Source organism: Saimiri boliviensis, chromosome 8 (assembly GCF_048565385.1).
Source record: "Saimiri boliviensis isolate mSaiBol1 chromosome 8, mSaiBol1.pri, whole genome shotgun sequence".
Lineage (NCBI taxonomy): Eukaryota > Metazoa > Chordata > Mammalia > Primates > Cebidae > Saimiri > Saimiri boliviensis.
Window position 1 is genome coordinate 68,156,041 of NC_133456.1, and position 21,107 is coordinate 68,177,147.

A 21,107-nucleotide genomic window follows, 5' to 3' on the forward strand; every position below is an offset into this window, starting at 1 on the left:
ACAATAAAAAAACGCTATGTAATGTTAATCATCTCTACGGGAGCGCTTTGTCACTTCAGTAAATTGTGTACTGCAGTAAAAAGCAACCTCTCACAGTTCTTGCATGTTTTTCATCATGTTTAGTGCAATACCGTAAACCCTGAATAACGCTCTGAGGCCTGGGCGGAATGCCTCTAGTGATGCTGGAGGTGCTCTCAAGAAGCAGAGAAAAGTCATGACGTTACCAGAAAAAGTTGAATTGCTTGATGCGTACCATATATTGAGGTCTGCAGTTTCCCTTATTTCAGACAGACAATTCATCCTGTAAACAGACAACATAAACTTGTTTTGTTTTTTTTTTGTAAGAGATGGGATCTCACTATATGGCCTGGACTGGTCTCAAACTCCTGAGCTCGAGTGATCTTCCCTTCCTACCCTCCCAAAGTACTAGGATTACAGGTGTGAGCCGTCATGCTTGGTCAAAAGACAACATAAATGTCCTGTATCACTACAGTACTATAAATGAATTTTCTCTTCCTTATGATTTTCTTTTTTTTTTTTTTTTATTGCATTTTAGGTTTTGGGGTACATGTGAAGAACATGCAAAATTGTTGCATAGGTACATGCATGGCAGTGTGATTTGCTGCCTTCCTTATGATTTTCTTAATATTTTCTCTGTCTTACTCTATTTTAAGAATATAGTGTATAGTACATATACAAAGTAAGTGTTAATTAACTGTTTATATTTCTGTTAAGACTTCCAGTCAACAGTAGGCATTTGTAGTTAAGTTTTTGGGGAGTCAAAATGTATACATGGATTTTCAGTTGTACAGGAGACCAGTGCCCTATCCCCAGTATTGTTCAAGGGTCAGCTGTATAAATCATGTTAAGGGCCAGGAAGGACAAAACAATAGTGAGCTAAGAATAACTAACTGAGGATTTGTGTGGAAAGGTAAATATATGTATATGGCGTTCGGGAAAGACCTCTCTTGAGATAGTAACCTTGAAGTTGAGACTCAGGTACAGCCAGATGTCTGAGATATTGTGAGTTTGATTCTAAACCACTGTCCTAAAGTAAAAATCACAATCAAGAGTCACAAATGTTTTGGTTTCCCAGTGCATATAATAGTTGCATTCACATTATACTGTCATCTGTAAAGTATATGATAGCCTATGTCTAACACAACAGTGTATATACTTTTAAAATATTGCTAAGAATGCTAATGATCATCCAAGACTTCAGCAAGTTGTAATCTTTTTGCTGGTGGAGGGTCTTGCCTCAGTGTTGATGGCTGCTGACTCATCAAGCTGGTGGTTGCTGAAGGTTAGAGTGGCTACAGCAATTTCTTAAAATAAAGCAACACTGAAGTTTGCCACATTGATTGATACTTCCTTTCATGAATGATTTCTCTGCAGTGCGTGATGCTATTTGATAGCATTTTACCCTTCTTTCAAATTTGGAGTCACTACACTTACCAGCTGCATTAGCCCCAGACAAGAGTGTCAGCCTGAAGCTTTGATGCCAGGCATTATCTCCCCTTCTCTAGCTGTGCAGGTCCTAGATGGTGTCTTCTCCTATCAGAAGAATGTTTTGTTTACACTGAGAATCTGTTGCTTCGTGTAACCCCTTCATCGTCATCTTGGCCACATCTTCTGGATAACTTGCAGCAGCTTCTATACCAGCCCTTGTTGCTTCACAGCTTCTTTTTTATGCCTCTTTTTTTTTTTTTTTTTTTTTGAGACGGAGTTTCGCTCTTGTTACCCAGGCTGGAGTGCAATGGCACGATCTCGGCTCACCACAACCTCTGCCTCCTAGGTTCAGGCAATTCTCCTGCCTCAGCCTCCTGAGTAGCTGGGATTACAGGCACGTGCCACCATGCCCAGCTGATTTTTTGTATTTTTAGTAGAGACGGGGTTTCACCATGTTGACCAGGATGGTCTCGATCTCTTGACCTCGTGATCCACCCGCCTCGGCCTCCCAAAGTGCTGGGATTACAAGCTTGAGCCACCGCGCCCCAGCCTTTTTTTATACCTCTTAAACCAACCTGTGCTAGATTCAAACTCTGATGATAGTTTCTTTTGCTGTGCAGAAGCTCTTTAGTTTAATTAGAGCCTATTTGTCTATTTTGGCTTTTGTTGCATTGCTTTTGGTGTTTTAGTCATGAAGTCTCTGTCCATGCCTATGTCTTGAATGGTATTGCCTATATTTTCTTCTAAGGATTTTATGATTTTAGATCTTACATTTAAGTCTTTAATCCATCTTGAGTTAATTTTTATATAAGGTGTAAGGAAGGGGTCCAGTTTCTGCTTTCTGCATATGGCTAGCCACTTTTCCCAGCACCATTTATTAAATAGGGAGTCCTTTCCCCATTGCTTGTTTTTGTGAGGTTTGTCAAAGATCAGATGGTTGTAGAAGTGTGGTGTTATTTCTGGGGCCTCTGTTCTGTTCCATTGGTCTGTATCTCTGTTTTGGTGCCAATATCATGCTGTTTTGATTACTATAGCCTTGTAGTATAGTTTGAAGTCAGGTAACATGATGCCTCCAGCTTTGTTCTTTTGCTTAATGTTGTCTTGGCTATGTGGGCTCTTTTTTGGTTCCATATGAAATTTAAAGTAGTTTTTTTCCAATTTTGTGAAGAAAGTCAGTGTTAGCTTGGTGGGGATAACATTGAATTTATCAATTACTTTGAGCAGTATGGCCATTTTTATGATATTGATTCTTCCTAACCATGAGTATGGAATGTTTTCCCATCTGTTTGTGTCCTCTCTTATTTCCTTGAGCAGTGGTTTATAGTTCTCCTTGAAGAGGTCCTTCACATCCCTTGTTGTATTCCTCGGTATTTTATTCTGTTTGTAGCAATTGTGAATGTGAGTTCACTCAAGATTTGGCTTTTATTGGTGTATAGGAATGCTAATGTTTTCTGCACATTTATTTTGTATCCTGAGACTTTGCTGAAGTAGCTTATCAGCTTAAGATTTGGGCTGAGATGATGGGGTCTTCTAAATATACAATCATGTCATCTGCAATTTGACTTCCTCTTTTCCTAATTGAGTGCCCTTTATTTCTTTCTCTTGCCTGATTGCCCTGGCCAGAACTTCCGTTGCTATGTTGAATAGGAGTGGTGAGAGAGGGCATCCTTGTTTTGTGCTGGTTTTCAAAAAAAAAAAAAAAAAAAAGCTTTTTTTTTTGAAGCTGCTTCATCTCTCTCAGTGTTCATAGAATTTAAAGAGTAATGGCCTTGCTCTGGATTTGGCTTTGACTTAAGAAAACGTTGTGGCTAGTTTGATCCTCTATCTAGACCACTAAGACTTTCTCCATTTCAGCAATAAGGCTGTTTTGTTTTCTTACACTGCGTTCACCGAAGTAGCACTTTTAATTTTCTTCAATAACTTTTCCTTTCCATTCACAACTTGGCTATTTGGCACCAGAGGCCTAGCCTTTGGCCTATATGGCTTTTGACATGCCTTTCTGACTACACTTAATCATTTCTAGTTTTTTATTTGAACCAAGAGAAGAGACGTTCTTCCTTTCACTTGAATGCTTAGTGGCCATTGTAGGGTTATTACTTAGCCTAATTTCACTATGATTGTGTCTCGGGGAATAGGGAGTCCTGAAGGGAGGGAGGAAGATGAGCAGAGGTGGCGGGTGGAGAAGTCAGAACTAACAATATTCGTAACTGAGTTCACCACCTTCATTGGCTCATGGTTCCCCTAGATGGATCAAAGTAACATCACAGATCATCATAATGTTTAATAATGATGAAAAGTTTGAAATATTGTAACAATTACCAAATTGTGACAGAGACAAAAAATGAGCCCATGCATTTGGAAAAATGGTGCTTTACGTAGGGATGCCACCACAAATCCGTTTGTTAGAAACGCAGTATCAAGTATGATCAAGCAAAGCACAATAACACAGGATATGTCTGCATAAGTATATTGTTAGTTGAGCTTGGAAGCAGAGGAAACAACAGGTCTTCACCATGTTAGCCCAGGTTGCCCAGGAAGGGGTGTATATACGATGGAATTTAAATATTTATCTAGTTGTCTAATCTTGGCCATAGCTTTGGAAATACAATATCACTAGTTTTAAGAACCATTAACTCTCCCGGATTTCTCAAGGGCAAAGGTGTCAATGCCAGGACAAGATGTCTGTGTTCATTGGTGTTTCTTTACCCCAGTTTCCACATATATTACTTTTTCTTTGGCCTTGTTGGCTACAGGTAATCCAGCCAATGAATTTTGGGCCAAGAAGCCTAAAATATGCCTATCCCAGTAACAGTAATGGCAGCACCAGGAGGCAGCCTGGTATATTGCACGTAGGAAGTTTATTGATTTATAGCTTCATTCTCAGTAAGGCGTTCACCACCAATTTTTGTAAACTGAATTATCTTTTTTGCATATATAATTTAAAAGATATGAGTTTCTTTTTTGAGCAGTTCTCTTTGTAAAGAAAAAGCAAATTTGCTTATTTTATAGTGGGATAAAACTCTTTTTCAGTTACAGTTTGTATCTATCGTAAACTTCTGTAAATTTAAGATACGATACGGGATCTTCGTTTTCCTGTATCTTAAATATTTTACTATTTCATCATCCTAGAAATTATTTCATCCATATTCATTATTTCCAACTATGCTAAAAAAGAATAAAATGGGCTGGGCGCGGTGGCTCAAGCCTGTAATCCCAGCACTTTGGGAGGCCGAGGCGGGTGGATCACAAGGTCGAGAGATCGAGACCAACCTGGTCAACATGGTGAAACCCCGTCTCTACTAAAAATACAAAAAAATTAGCTGGGCATGGTGGCGCGTGCCTATAATCCCAGCTACTCAGGAGGCTGAGGCAGGAGAATTGCCTGAACCCAGGAGGCGGAGGTTGCAGTGAGCCGAGATCGTGCCATTGCACTCCAGCCTGGGTAACAAGAGCGAAACTCCGTCTCAAAAAAAAAAAAAAAAAAAAAAAAAAAAAAAAAAAAAAAAAAAGAATAAAATGATGTGAAAATCTAAAAGAAGGATGGAAAAGCTCAGAAGTGGGGCGAAATGCTCAGAGAAATCGTCACTATCACGCCATCCCCCAGTTTTCTTACTGTGTTGCGCAGGGTCTTGCATCATCTTTCCAGAAGTGGAGAAGTCTGCAAACACTGTCTTTGTAATTTTTTGTTTTCTTTTGTTGTTGTTGTTGTTTTTTTCAGGCTTTCCTTGGACACTTGAGAATTCAGAATTTTTCACTTTTCACCCAGAATGATGACAGAGGAAAACTGACAGGAAGATATTTCACAAGCCATTAGATAAATCATAATATGAAGGCAGAGAGATAGTAGCACTCTAGAGCAGAGTTTCTCAGCCTCAGCACTATTGATGTTTTGGACCAAATAATTCTTTGTTGTAGGAGCCGTCCCGTGTGTTTAATCCAGGGTGTTTAGCATCCCTGACCTCTACCCCGCTGCAGGCCAGAGGTGCCGTCCTCCTGAGTGATGGCCGTCAAAAGTCTGCAGGCATCAGCAAAGGTTCCTGGGAGGGCAAGGGGCAGCGTCACCCTGGTTGAGAACCACTACTGCAAACTCTAATCGTGGTGGTGTTTTATAACACCATTTGTTATATAAATGAAATGTCAGGTGGCAATGCCCACACTGTCTCTCAGTTGTCTTAAGTCTTCTCAAACTCAAGATAATGCTGAGTAAAGAATATATTTCTAACGACAAGAAGGAAATTTGTATTCACATGCAGTTAGGCATTCCACCAGAATAACTTCATCACACAATAATTTGTGAAAAGAACTGGAACAACCTCATGTTTTACAACGTTTTTTTCATCTTTTATGATATATATCAAATTTTCTTTTTTTTATTTCCTTGAACTTGTAAATCTACTTTAAAAATTTACTTGATACACTTTTTTTTTTTTTTTTTTTTTTTTTTTTTTTTTTGAGACTGAGTTTCGCTCTTGTTACCCAGGCTGGAGTGCAATGGCGCGATCTCGGCTCACCGCGACCTCCACCTCCTGGGTTCAGGCAATTCTCCTGCCTCAGCCTCCTGAGTAGCTGGGATTACAGGCACGCGCCACCATGCCCAGCTAATTTTTTGTATTTTTAGTAGAGACGGGGTTTCACCATGTTGTCCAGGTTGGTCTCGATCTCTCGACCTTGTGATCCACCCGCCTCGGCCTCCCAAAGTGCTGGGATTACAGGCTTGAGCCACCGCACCCGGCCCACTTGATACACTTTTTAAATGGACAGATGCTGAAGGTAGCTGTGTACACAGATGTGACTATAAGGAAAAAAATGATGCAGAAATAAAATAACTCTTTGAGTTGATTATTCTAATTGATATTTACAGCTATAAAAACAGAAATGTTTTGCAGTTATAGAGGAAAAAAGATGGCTTCTTCAACATTTGTGAGCTGTCAGAGTTTTTGAAAGTATTGCATTTTGGCAGTGTAGTTTCTAGTTTGACAATGCTATATTTATCTTCAAAACCAGGAAAATGTGGATAAAAATTTAGTTTTATAATATTTGAATTCTTCTTAAAATGATTAATAAAATTGTTTTCCCCATGACTTTATTCTTCTGTAATTATTTTTCATTTAAAATGTAAACAAATAAAAATCAATTAACAGTAGTGACTTCTTTTCCTGATAAATGAGGACTGAGCATGTATTCTCTCTTTCCTGGACCTTTGCAATAACCTCCTAACTGGGCTCCCTCCCTCCACAGAGCAGCCATAATAATCTTTATGAAATACAAATCAAGTCGTGGTATGTATTTATTTATTTTATTTTATTTTATTTTATTTTTTGAGATGGAGTTTTGCTCTTGTTACCCAGGCTGGAGTGCAATGGCGCGATCTCGACTCACCACAACCTCCGCCTCCTGGGTTCAGGCAATTCTCCCGCCTCAGCCTCCTGAGTAGCTGGGATCACAGGCACGCGCCACCATGCCCAGCTAGTTTTTTGTATTTTTAGTAGAGACGGGGTTTCACCATGTTGACCACGTTGGTCTCGATCTCTTGACCTCGTGATCTACCCGCCTCGGCCTCCCAAAGTGCTGGGATTACAGGCTTGAGCCACCGCGCCCGGCCGGTATTTATTCTTTAAATAGCTTTCAATAAAAATAAAATCACAACTTTATACCCTGGCCTGCAAGTTTTACATGGCCTGAATTCAGCTTGCATTTCTTCTTTCTCTTATCTGTTGCCCGTCAGCCTCACTGGCTTTCTTCCTTCACAGCAAAGCAGTTCTTTGGGGTGGTGTGGGGGGACGACGGCTTGCAGTGTTTCCTCCTTCAGCAGTAGTCTTTCCTAATCCTAGTGTGCATGGTTCTTTCATGTTACTTGAATCACAAATATTACGTTCTCAGTCATTCTCTGTTACATCATCCAGAGTACCTTATATCCATTTTCCAATTTTTTTTTACTTGCATATTTGACTTCCCACTATAACAGAGGTTCTGTTAGTGCAGGGTCTTTTACTCTTTTGTAATCCCAACAGCAAGAACAAAACAAGGTACATAGTACATACTTCATAAATATTTGCTGAACAGAGATGTGCCAGTGATATTTCTTCATGCTGTTGAATAAATTGACAGCATAGAAACATACAAATCAAGTGACACGGATGGCTGCTTTCATTTTTAGCCGTTAGAAATATATGTAACCCATCGTAAGGGAGTTATATTCGTTTCACATAATACATCAATATGTACTCATTATTCAGTATACAGTTAATAGATCTATATTTGAAGAGAATAAACATTGCTTGGAATTATTTTTAAAATGTTAGTTTTAGTTTTGTAATATTCAGGATACAGTGTTTTTTTTTTTTTTTTGAGACGGAGTTTCGCTCTCGTTACCCAGGCTGGAGTGCAATGGCGCGATCTCGGCTCGCCGCAACCTCCGCCTCCTGGGTTCAGGCAATTCTCCTGTCTCAGCCTCCGGAGTAGCTGGGATTACAGGTAAGCACCACCATGCCCAGCTAATTTTTTGCACTTTAGTAGAGACGGGGTTTCACCATGTTGACCAGGATGGTCTTGATCTCTTGACCTCGTGATCCACCCGCCTCGGCCTCCCAAAGTGCTGGGATTACAGGCTTGAGCCACCGCGCCCGGCTCAGGATACAGTGTTTTAATGGGAGTGTTTCTTCATTCTTTTTTCCTTACTGATTTTTACTTTTTAAATTTGAAATCCTTGCAGTGATCATAAGGATATGTTCAAGCAAAGAACATGAAATCGTTTACATTTTATTTTAGCGTTTCTTACTCTCTTATATCAGAAACATTCACAGTTAACAAGATCCTCATCCAGAGGAAGAGTAAAATGTATGTTCACTACCATCCTCTAGTATCCTAATCTGGCCTTCTTGCTGGCTAACTTAAGCAGTTACAATTCTGTGATTGGTGTAATATTAACCAAATAAATTACTGAATTTGCTCCATAAATATTATATCTTAAACTGATTGTTTCCTGTCTCTGAAAATGAAGTCTTACCATGAGAATAAATTATTTTATAACATTTAATTAGCAATGTAAAGTTTATTGAAAATTTATTTCCTTTTTTTGTAAATTGCTTGTGAATCCAGAGGGGAAAAATACGACAGAGAAAACTATATGAGATATTATTTTATTTTACAGAGTAACAGGCTAGCTAGAGACAATGAATTGAGGGAAAATGACAAAGAACAGCTCAGAGCAATTTGTACACGGGATCCTCTCTCTGAAATCACTGAGCAGGAGAAAGATTTTCTGTGGAGCCACCGGTAAGTGCTAAAATGGGGATTCTCTGTTTCTTTATTGCAGAGAAAAGAACTGAGCTACATTTTTACCATACCTATTAAAGTAAATAAACCAGAATTTACATTATTTTTAAATTATAAACATTGCCTTTTAAAAAACAATGGCTGTAAGTTGATGTTTGTAGAAATCATGCTGCATTGGTAGTTGGCGCGTTAAATGCTTTTTCTTACTCTGCATTCCTGATAGGACTTTCTTTAGGACTATTTTAAATACCCAAGTAGTTTTAGATCAATTTAGATGTGATTTAGTTGGTCTAGGTATTATAATTTGTAGGGGTTCTCTTTCATTTTTCTTATGTTCCTTCAAAGTAATAGTATAATGCCTTATTTTCATTTATGAAGAAATATCCTGCTATTGGTGATACTGGTATATTTAAATAAAGCAGCTGTGGTACGTTTCTTCAGAAGGTCCATTAAGACCTGAGTTTTGTCCATTAACAGTAAAGGTGGTGACTGTGATGCATTCATGTTGCCTAAGTAGGTGAAAAGTACGAGCTACATGAAGAAGGGTACAACATATATTCATAATTTTTCTTAACTGTTAACTAAATTTAAGTACTTCTAATCATTTTTTTCTTTTGTGTTATTGCTATTGTAACTGTTGCCTAAGTATATATGTAAATATATTTCCAACTATAGTGTTAAACACTGATGTCTTTTGAATTTTAAAAAGGATGGTAATGGTAAAAAGTTTGGAACTTCTTAAAGACTGCATATTGAGTAGACATATAAACCTTTTGAGTAGCATGCAAGAATGTTTATTTTGTTTCGTTTCTCCCACACAGACACTATTGTGTAACTATCCCTGAAATTCTACCCAAATTGCTTCTGTCTGTTAAATGGAATTCTAGAGATGAAGTTGCCCAGGTAAATATATGTTTGAGATTACTAGATAACAGGTTGTACAAAATCAGTATGTCACTTAAATTGTTTTCTCAGAAAGTCTGCATAAACAAATGAAATAGACTAATAATAATATCGTGTAGAAAAAATACCCTTAACATTATTTCCACAGATAAAACAAATTAGAACTGCAGACTCTAAGGAGATTATTTATCTAAACTAATTTTAAAATCAGAAGTTAAGCCAGTGTTTTAGACAGCTCATTCACAACTATCTTTGCCTTTTTACTATGTTTTATTGCCTTTCTCATACACAGATGTACTGCTTGGTAAAAGACTGGCCTCCAATCAAGCCTGAACAGGCTATGGAACTTCTGGACTGTAATTACCCAGATCCTATGGTTCGAGGTTTTGCTGTTCGGTGCTTGGAAAAATATTTAACAGATGACAAACTTTCTCAGTATTTAATTCAGCTAGTACAGGTAAAATAATATAAAATAGTAAATAACGTTTAACTAAAATAATTTATTCCAGATCCAGGCAACTTCCAAAAACACTACTGCACTAACTAGTTTTATTCTTTAAAAAAAAAAGTTATTACCAGGAATATCCACTTTCCTTCTGAAAAAATTTTCTTTAGATCGGCCACACAGAAACTGACCCTGATTGGTTTTTTGTTTTTTTAAATCACCTAGGTCCTAAAATATGAACAATATTTGGATAACTTGCTTGTGAGATTTTTACTGAAGAAAGCATTGACTAATCAAAGGATTGGGCACTTTTTCTTTTGGCATTTAAAGTAAGTCTGATTGTTTCCCCATTAAGTTGTTAAGGTACTTACTACTTGCTTTCTTAATAGATTTATAAATACCTATTACTTTCATACTTTTGTTTTTGTTTGACTGGAAGAGTTTTCCATACTAGAAGTATTTTGTACCAGTGATGAGCTTTGCTTCAACTTTTGCTCTTTGAAATTTAAAAAGTAATAAATTCAAAACTAAATTTTAATTATGAATGAGAGCTGAAATATTTTCAAAGATTTTTGTTCTACTTAAGTAAAATTTCCTAGGTCCAGATGAATATTGCCATAGTTTACACTGTGTGTGTGGATTAAAATATCGCAAAAAAAGAAAAGAAAAAAATTTTTACCTTGAAATTCAGAACAATAATATCAAACTCCCATGGTTCTTACAAAAAAAGCTAATTAAGAATAAAAAATGTAGAATGTGACATATCTGGTAGTGAAAAGTTACAGGTCTTAAACTGTATAATTTTTCATAAATTTAGAAACAAATTTATATCTAATATGATATTTTAAGTGTTAAAATGTTTAAATGGAACCCGGAAGTTAAGTTGAAAACAAGAAGCATGGACATGTGTGTCAGAAAAGTCAGATGGCATCCACTGAGCACTTTTCCCCTTCCCACTTCATTTGACTATTTTTGTGCCCAATTTCCTTCTTCCATGTTTTTATATCTCATGCTGAGATTAGTCAATGAAAAGTTGTTGAAATAAACCTAAAAACTAGATGTTTATTAAATCATATATTCAGGAACTGCCTGAAACTCATGATGGTTTTGCTTCTAAATTACAAGTTTTGAATCATTTTATTAGTAGTATGATTGTAACATTTATTGGATTTTGAAAATGAGTGTTTAAATTTTTTAGCAAAGATTATTTGTGTACTCATTTAAGACTACATATATATATATATATATAATTTTACGTTGCACGATTCTTTAGATCTGAGATGCACAATAAAACAGTTAGCCAGAGGTTCGGCCTGCTCCTGGAGTCCTATTGCCGTGCCTGTGGGATGTATCTGAAGCACCTGAACAGGCAAGTCGAGGCGATGGAGAAGCTTATCAACCTGACTGACATCCTCAAGCAGGAGAAGAAGGATGAAACACAAAAGGTGTGTGACTCTTTATTCATAGCTAGTCTCTTTTCATTGCTTTGGGGCAGAGTTGTGGAGAAGCCCAGTGTCTGTGTAGATCATGGTGCCTGGAATCAAGCAGAGTAGGATTTGGAACCAAGTTCCACTGCCTCTCAGCTGTGTAGTGTTAGACACTACATCCTTATTTCCTTATTCTTATTCTCATTTCCTTATTCTGTCATTTACCCTGAAAATGAGTGGAAAGAAGTTAATTTTTACATTGCCAAGGTCAAAATGGATTTCAAGTCACTCGGTAACTGTGTCACACACTCTGGTCAGCTGCAGCCTAGCCTAGTATAACTAAGGAGTGGGAAATACAACACACACTTTTTTTTGAGGCAGGGTCTTGCTGCTCTGCCCAGCCTGGAATGCAGTGGCACAGTTGTGGCTCACTGCAGCCTGAACCTCCTGGGTTCAAGTCATCCTCCCACCTCATCCTACTGAGTAGCTGGGACTCTAGGAGCAGGCCACCACTCCCAACTAATTTTTGTATTTTATGTAGATACAGGGTTTTGCCTCGTTGCCCAGACTGGTCTCTAACTCCTGGGCTTGAGTGATCTACCCGCCTCAGCCTCCCAAAGTGCTGGGATTACAGGTGTGAGCCACTATGCCTAGTCGAGTGTAAATTTGTTTATGACCTTTTACTACACCCTATTCTTTATTCAGTGCAATCCACCACATCCTAATTCACCACTTCTTACACTAAAAAGGAAGCTTGTTCCTCACCTCTAGCGAAATGAAAAAAAAAAAATCATTTATTATTATTGAGTCCTTAAAGGACAGAGAATGTAAATTAGCAGTACTGAATGAATTTTTCCAACATCTCCATTGCTAGTACTTGAAGGAAAGAAAATTTAAACGAAAGTTGCTGTAGTAATGTAAATGTCATACAGTGTGTGAGTTGGTTTTATTGAAGTGTGATATATAACTTCAAATACAGGATGTTAGAAAATAATTGTACTCTTTCTCATACTGGAATTTATGGTCAAGAAGGGACTAGACTTCCCTGGAAGAACAGCATGTATTGCATTTATATACCGTAATTGAGCTAAGAAAAAAGAAACTACATTTTAGATACATTTGTAAAGACAGATGTTCCTCAACTTATAATAGGGTTATATCCTGATAAACGTAAGTTGAAAATATCTTAAAGGCAAATGGGTGTTTTGTAGACTTGATGGGATGCAAAAAATACAAAACACAATATCCAGAACTGCTGGCCACACAGTACAGTGTGGAGTACTGGTTGTTTACCCTCGTGATTACGTGGCTGGCTGGGAGCTGTGGCTCGCTGCTGCCACCCAGCATCTCAGGAAAACACTGTGTTACATATCACTTGCCCAGGAAGAGATAAAAGTTCAGAATTGAAGTATACTTCAATACTGAATGCATGTTGCTTTTAAAACATCATAAAGTTGAAAAGTCCTAAGTCAGGCCACTGTAAGTTGGAGACCACCTGTAGAGACATTTCTTCTAAGCTGAGTTTTTATATTACAAATTGGCTATGATACAGTGGATTAATTAGGAACATGAAGTTCATTACTCAGGTCATTATTGACTTAAATGAGATTCTGATAGGGAACTAGAATTACAGTCATAGAAACAAGAGCAGTTCCTTTGAGTGGTTTTGTGTTTTGTCATAAGTGAGTGATAAAATACGTGAAGCACTGTGCTAACATTAGAACTGCCAGTTATAGAAAAAGAGGTACCTCTGGCCAGGCACGGTGGCTCACGCCTGTAATCTCAGCACTGTGGGAGGCCGAGGCAGGCAGATCACCTGAGGCTGGGAGTTCAAGACCAGCCTGACCAACATGGAGAAACCCCATCTCTACTAAAAACACAAAATTAGCTAGGCATGGTGGCACATGCCTGTAATCCCAGCTCCTAGGGAGGCTGAAGCAGGAGAATCACTTGAACCTGGGAGGTGGAGGTTGCGGTGAACCGAGATCGCACCACTGCACTCCAGCCTGGGCGACTAGCGAAACACTGTCTCAAAAAAAAAGCCTTTACATGAACAAGAGCTATCTAGACAGTAATTACTAGGTTTTCTAACCATTCATTTATGTATAACAAGAAGAAAAAAACTTTATTATTTAAATTCCAGCATGAAAATTAATTTATTATGAATCCCTAGCTTCTAACCACTTTTCCATCCCTACTACATTTTACATTCTCAATAGGTGTAGGCTTCCTCAAATAAAATGCCAACTATTGTGTGATAGCTCAGCAGTCTGGGCTCTGGTTTGAATTGAATGAAAAAGGATATTGCTTTGTAGCCACTTACTAAAACCTGAATATAGCACAAGGCTCCAGGTAACAAATGTTTTTGCAAGTTCCTTTCCCAGCCATTTATTTTAGCCTCTCTAGACCACTTCTACCCAACAAAAAGAGTATGAATGTGTCTTCTTCAAAGTCTAAAAGCAAGATGATTAAGCAAAAATAACATGATCTTCATTTTTTCCTCTAGAACACAGATCAGCAAATTTTCCTAAAGGGCCAGATAGTAACTGTTTTAGACTTTGCAGGCTCTTGCGGTCTCTGTCTTAAGTATTCAACTCTGCTATTGTGTAAAAGCAGGCAATATGTAATGAATGGGTGTTGCTGTATTCTAATACAGCTTGAGTTTAAAAACTGACAGCTGAGCTGCAGGCCACAGTTGACTAGCCCTGCTCTACAGCCAAAAGCCTGCCACTATTCCAGGCCGACTTCATCTTCGTACAGGAAGGTGCCCCGTGCTGCCGCCTCGCTCTGCCTCAGTGCTGCAGCTCTGGACGGAACCCTCCTGATTAGAAGGCAGGGGTCTAGGGTGTAGATTCAGGACTGCACAGCATTGCATTGGCTTCTCGTGTGTAGGAGAGATTAGCAGTCAGTTTTACCTTCTCTGAAGTCAGTTTCTTACTGTTACTGTATGCTTTTTTAAAAAATCAGGTACAGATGAAGTTTTTAGTTGAGCAAATGAGGCGACCAGATTTCATGGATGCTCTGCAGGGCTTTCTGTCTCCTCTAAACCCTGCTCATCAACTGGGAAATCTCAGGTACTTCCTGGGGGGTTTCACGGATACATTTAAATAAATACCTTTTCTGGATAAAATCTTGAGAGAAGTCAAAATGTCCATTAGAATTAGAATGTTCAGTTTTCTATGCTTCTCTCTCTCATTCTCCTACCCTCAAAATAAGAGTAGCCAGTTGTCTCAAGTTCGGTACTGCCTGTATTCAGAATGAGTTTTTTTTTTTTTTTTGAGACGGAGTTTCGCTCTTGTTACCCAGGCTGGAGTGCAATGGCGCGATCTCGGCTCACCGCAACCTCCGCCGCCTCCTGGGTTCAGGCAATTCTCCTGCCTCAGCCTCCTGAGTAGCTGGGATTACAGGCATACGCCACCATGCCCAGCTAATTTTTTGTATTTTTAGTAGAGACGGGGTTTCACCATGTTGACCAGGATGGTCTCGATCTCTTGACCTCGTGATCCACCCGCCTCAGCCTCCCAAAGTGCTGGGATTACAGGCTTGAGCCACCGCGCCCGGCTCAGAATGAGTTTTTACTACCTAAGTAAGAGAGGTTAAAACCTTCTATGGCAAGAATGATTGGTATCATCGGATAAGAAATGAAAATGTAGTATCTGTAAAACTAATGATGTATTTCTATCTATTTGTTGGAAATTCATATGTAATCATATAATAACTTTTAAAACTTCTAATATTTATTTTTTATACTTCTTAGAAATGAATGCCTAAATAAAAATTGAGAAAGTTCTAAATCTTTGTAACACTTCAAAAAGCTATGTTGTGTCTCTATTTTAAAATAAATGTGAGGGTAAAATAATAATAAAGCAAAGGTGCCTAGTAAAGTTTTTAACTATTTTAAAGGCTTGAAGAGTGTCGAATTATGTCCTCTGCAAAAAGGCCACTGTGGCTGAATTGGGAGAACCCAGACATCATGTCAGAGTTACTGTTTCAGAACAATGAGATCATCTTTAAAAATGGGGATGGTAAGGAAGAGTATTAATGAGCTTGTGATGCATGAATTCAGCTATCTTTTTATACACAGGATATTCATGAACCATGAAAACTATTGAAAGCCATTTAAGGAATACACACACGTGATAAAATATGTAATATTAATCAGATGTCTTAACCTTTGCAATATGCATGTATACTCAATGAGAAGAAAAGAAGTACTAGGTTTAGATCAGAAGTCCTGAAATCAGTTTTTTGTTTTTTCTTTTTCCTGTGCCCTGCCTTCAACCCCCTCCCGTGGACCTGTGTAGAGAAGTGTTGTTGTTTTGGTTGTTGTTTTTTTTTAATCAGTTTCTAATTATCATTTGCTTAGCTGTGTGAGTATCCATTCATTCCATAAATATTCTATGTGCTAGGCCCTGGGATTTTAGCAGTGAACAAAATAGAACCCCTGCCTTCTTGGAGCTTACAGCTTAACAGAGAAAAGAGGCACCTTAAATAAATAATTACAAAAATAAAATTGCAGCATGGTACAAAGAAGAAGGGTAGTCTGCTAAGGAACCATATAAAAGAAGGCACTTACTTCGAGGAAAAGGCTATGGGAGCAGTGAAGGAGGGTTATGGATGAGTTTTCAATAGGAAATGACATTTCAGCAGTGAATTCTGTTGATCCCAGTATTTAATATAGACGTGTTTAAGGATTCAGAAAAATAATTACTATAAACGTTTTAATTAAAGATTTTGTGAGATGCATGCTCACTTACTCTATGTTGTTATTCAAATATGTTTACACAAGGACTTTAGAGATGGATTTAAGAATCAGAATATTGAGAGCCATTTGTAGTGGTGCGTGCTTGTGATCCCAGCTACTCTACAGGATCACTTGAGCCCAGGAGTTTGAGACCAGCCTGGGCAACATAGCAAGACCCCATCTTAAAAAATTATACATAAATTACTTTAAGCTATATAAAGGCTTTGAGTGAACCTATGCACTCATTTATAAATTTTTTAAAAAGAAATTAGAATATTGCTTTCCTATAGTTTCTTCTGAAGAGTACATATAGCTGTATTTATTTGTCTTTCATTTGAAAACCATGTGATGGCGTGATCCCCAAATTTGCATTTGTGGCATTAAATGGTGATACATATTATTTGAATTTCAGATTTACGGCAAGATATGCTAACACTTCAAATTATTCGTATTATGGAAAATATCTGGCAAAATCAAGGTCTTGATCTTCGGTAGGTAAACCAGTAAGGAAACCTGTATGTTGAAAGTTATCCTGAAAAAGTGAACTATTAATAATTATAGAGGCATATAGAGGCATATATCTAAAAAGAAATGCATGCAATAGTAGTTATCCATAGGATTACACTATGGTACTTTGATGTATCCTGCTCTTACTTGACTTAGAATAGCTAATTATATTCAGCTAAGTAAAAAGAGCTCAGAAGCTAATAAAATACTCTGCATCTGCCTCTGGAGTGTCCCATTAGGAGCAAAACAAAGGAAACACACAAGACCCCTGTCTTCATTCAGAAGTTAAGTGTTTAAAAGAAAGTTTCATCATGGAAATTTTCTAAAACTGTATAAATCCTCAAATATTGGAATCAGTTTTGCAGTAAAATTATGCAACCAACTAATCTTAGAGTTTTTACCAGTCTGCGGTTTCTAAAAAACTTTCCACAGTATCAGTATTATCACCCAGTTTTCTGTCATGCTTCCTCATCTCCTAGTCATTGTTGCTTCTAAAATGTTCTTCCTTATCCAGCTTGTCTTTCTGCAAATTCATAGTCATTCGGGCCAAGCTCACCCTCTCTGAAAGTACTTTGGCCTCTAGAGGATATAAGCGTCAAGTCCAGCCATAACAGCAGGGTACATTTAGTAGGAATTATAGGTAACAGCAGATAAGGGCTTATCTGTATGCCTCTTACACAATTTAAGAGTAGCTAGTATACAAAAAATGTATCAGTGACAAATAGTAGTACCCTTGTATGCAAAGAAGAAAGTGGACATTTTAAGTGACCTGCTAAGGCACAAAATTGTCATCAACTTCAAATCCATAACTCCTGATATGTTGCTTAGCCCTGCTGCTTTCCAAAGATGGTTAATGTTGTCTAAATCAAATTGCCTTTTTTGGCGTAATTTCCTGTGTCATGAGAGAGCCCCGTGCCATGTCCCCCAAAGGAATAGACTGTAAAAAAGATTGTAGAGCTAAGGAAGAGTAAAGGTCGTAACTATGTAACCCTAGTAATTACCTTGTTTAATTGTAAATTAGTGACTTTGCAAAAAAGTATCCAAAGTTAAGATGATTAGAAATATTAAGGGTTTTTTAGTCTTATAATATTTTCTGAATTTTTTTAGCTTAAGGAAATGCAAGTAAATCCTTATTTCAAGATTAACTTTAGATTAAAATTATTTAAGTAAAATCATAGCAGCATATTTATTTATACTTGGCAAAACTATAATTCAGACTCGGGTTTATTTTAACTCTGCTTGTTTTTTTAATACCAAGACTTAGAAGACAATTGAATTCTTTATGAGCATGCTCACTAAAAACATCAAAGACGAGAGAATGAGCAGGAATACAACCTTAAGAAATTTCTGTATTTACCAGGTAGAAGAAAAGCTTCTGTAAGAGAAATGGTCAAAAGAAGTAGGGGTACTAGAGGAAGTGATTCACCAACAATTTGTAGGGCCAAGGGCTTCAGGGGGTTTAAAAGAATAAGGTCTATGAAAAAGCACTTGGATTTGGTGACTCATGATTAAGTTTACTCATTAGAGTGGGAGGCATAGAAGCTAGGCTACAAGGAATTCAGGAAGAGCATGAAAGTCAGTGTGGACTGTTTCAGGAGTAGAAGAAGTAAAGGAAAAGTGGAAAGAATGGAGAGAGCTTATGAGAACAGAGCAAGGAAAACCAAACTCTGAGTACCTCCATGTCAGTCTGGATGTTAGGTGCTTTTTTCATTGTCTCTTTAAACCCTCACATCTTTGCACCCTTGACCATATGTCCTGTTTAATTCCCCACGTGAATAAATGGAAGGTACCTCAGAGCATTCGTGCCACATCCCAGGTATCATGAGCGTATCAAAGGAAATCATTTGCGGGATTATCTGAGTTGTGAGCTGAACTAGCTGCTGTTTTGATGGAACATGATTTTTACTTTAAAAATAACTAATAGCCAAGCTATGGTTCTTCAGACATGGGTATTTGGCAGACATTTTCTTGAAAATGAACAATATGTGCCTGTCTCTTTGAAGAAAACAACTGTGATAGTATTTGTTGCCAATGATAAAATTCAAGCTTGCAACAAAAATTTCATTAGAAATTCAAAATTAGAATTTTGAAAATTCTAATTTTTAGTATCGGGCACTGAACCTAACAGAGTCCCTAAACTTAACAGCTTTCTGATGAGATTTTTGGTAATATTAACAATTGCGGTTAAATGGCCATGCAGGATACTGTAAATGGCCGTGCAGGATACTGTAAAATCACGAAAGGGCAAAAGATCCATTCAAAGACCATGAAGACATAATCATTTTAATGTAACAGTATGAAAAGTTTATTGATATGGTTTCAGATTCCATTTTGCAACTTGAGAAACTGTATCTTGTCAAGTTTTGGAATAATGTCAAAGAAAAATATCACAATTATCTGAAAAGTCTATTGTAATACTCCTTCTTTTTCTACCTACCTATCTTTCTGAGGCCAGATTTTCTTTATATACTTTAATTAAAACATTGCATTAGCTTGCATACAAAAGCATATATGAGAATCCAGCTGGGTACTATGAAGCCAGACATTAAAAAAATTTTTTTAATGTGAAAGAAGGTCACTCTTCTTACTAAATTTTTTAAATGCATTTTTCGTTTCATGTTATTTATACTAACTTTCGTTTCATGTTATTTATACTAACGTCATGGTTTTTTGCATTTAAATGAATTAGTAAATATTTAAAATTTTTATTTTTCCTGTTTCAGTTTCTAATATCAATAGATGTAATTCACATAACTAAAAGCTTTTTGGGATCCTCAATAATTTCTACAAGTGTAAAGGAGTCCTGAGACAAAAAATCTGAGAACTCCTGCCCTACGGTTTTATTTCCTTGTTAATTAAACATCTTTAAATTCACCTGTATTTTTAAAGTCATAAATGTTTGTAAAATTTTAATTGTCACAATAATTTTTGTAATGCTTTTCTCATAAAAATTCAGTGCTTTCTCAGTTGAAGGTTTTAATAAATGATGACCAGTAACTTTGAGGATTATTCCAGAAGTGTGGTTATCACACCATAAAAAAGAAAATTGGGTAAAGGCAGTAAAGGTCTTACATGACAGATTTGCAAATAAAATACTCACGTTTTAGGCTATTAAAATACTCACTGTTTTAAAATTCCATCATTTAACTGTAAATGTGTTCCTCCTCTTTCAGAATGCTACCTTACGGTTGTCTGTCCATCGGTGACTGTGTGGGGCTTATCGAGGTGGTGCGAAATTCTCACACTATTATGCAAATTCAGTGCAAAGGCGGCCTGAAAGGCGCACTGCAGTTCAACAGCCACACGCTGCACCAGTGGCTCAAAGACAAGAACAAAGGAGAAATGTGAGTGCGTTATTCTTCCTTGCTGTGTCAATCTAAGTTTTTGTTAGATGAGTCTGTCAGTGTTTGTGTATTCCTGAGTTAGACCAGAGAAAACAGTTGTACTTTCTTTGGAAAAAAAATACGCTCAACCTTTGAAATATTTGAGGTTAATGGATTTAAACAGTTATAATTACTTTTAATTTGGTAACATCCTATACATTCATTTTCTTTCTTCTTTTTTTTTTTTTTTTTGAGACGGAGTTTCGCCCTTGTTACCCAGGCTGGAGTGCAATGGCGCGATCTCGGCTCACCGCAACCTCCGCCTCCTGGGCTCAGGCAATTCTCCTGCCTCAGCCTCCTGAGTAGCTGGGATTACAGGCACGTGCCACCATGCCCAGCTAATTTTTTGCACTTTTAGTAGAGACGGGGTTTCACCATGTTGACCAGGATGGTCTCGATCTGTCGACCTCGTGATCCACCCGCCTCGGCCTCCCAAAGTGCTGGGATTACAGGCTTGAGCCACCGCGTCCGGCTGCTTATTCTTTTTAAAACAAATTAACATTGCATATTCAAAATTTTATTTCTAATTCATTGTTAAAATGATTGGAAAAAGTAATTTTAATGACATGGTATTTTTTCACTATGATAAGAATTATTCTTTGGTCAGTGAACATTTGGAAATTTCCTTAGAAACCCATGAAAACTTTACAGTCTCAAAATCTTAGAACATAATGACTTTATTCCCTAATGTCAGTGCTTGTCTTCATTGTTTAAACAGACATGTGCACCCGCTTTTCCCAAGTTGGCCTGAATCACTCTGTATTTCCATACTACTCATGAGGTGTTGATTTCTTCTTTGTAGATATGATGCAGCCATTGATCTGTTTACGCGTTCTTGTGCTGGATATTGTGTAGCTACCTTCATTCTGGGAATTGGAGATCGTCACAATAGTAACATCATGGTGAAAGATGATGGACAAGTAATGGTTTTTCCTCTTTAAAATGTTTTGGTGTTCTTAACGTATTAATTCAAG

At 37.5% G+C, this 21,107-nt stretch overlaps 1 protein-coding gene across 2 annotated transcripts in view; it reads left to right on the forward strand.

Moving 5' to 3' along the window:
* Positions 1-21,107, forward strand: part of PIK3CA (phosphatidylinositol-4,5-bisphosphate 3-kinase catalytic subunit alpha) — a 94,746-nt gene that overhangs the window by 66,346 nt on the left and 7,293 nt on the right. For both annotated transcript variants that reach the window (XM_039478819.2, XM_039478820.2), the window contains exons 10-19: positions 8,600-8,724; positions 9,546-9,627; positions 9,920-10,084; positions 10,298-10,401; positions 11,346-11,517; positions 14,467-14,573; positions 15,403-15,524; positions 16,656-16,734; positions 19,924-20,094; positions 20,936-21,053. In XM_039478819.2, coding sequence (XP_039334753.1) covers positions 8,600-8,724; positions 9,546-9,627; positions 9,920-10,084; positions 10,298-10,401; positions 11,346-11,517; positions 14,467-14,573; positions 15,403-15,524; positions 16,656-16,734; positions 19,924-20,094; positions 20,936-21,053 — 1,245 coding nt within the window. The remainder of the gene's footprint in view (positions 1-8,599; positions 8,725-9,545; positions 9,628-9,919; positions 10,085-10,297; positions 10,402-11,345; positions 11,518-14,466; positions 14,574-15,402; positions 15,525-16,655; positions 16,735-19,923; positions 20,095-20,935; positions 21,054-21,107) is intronic.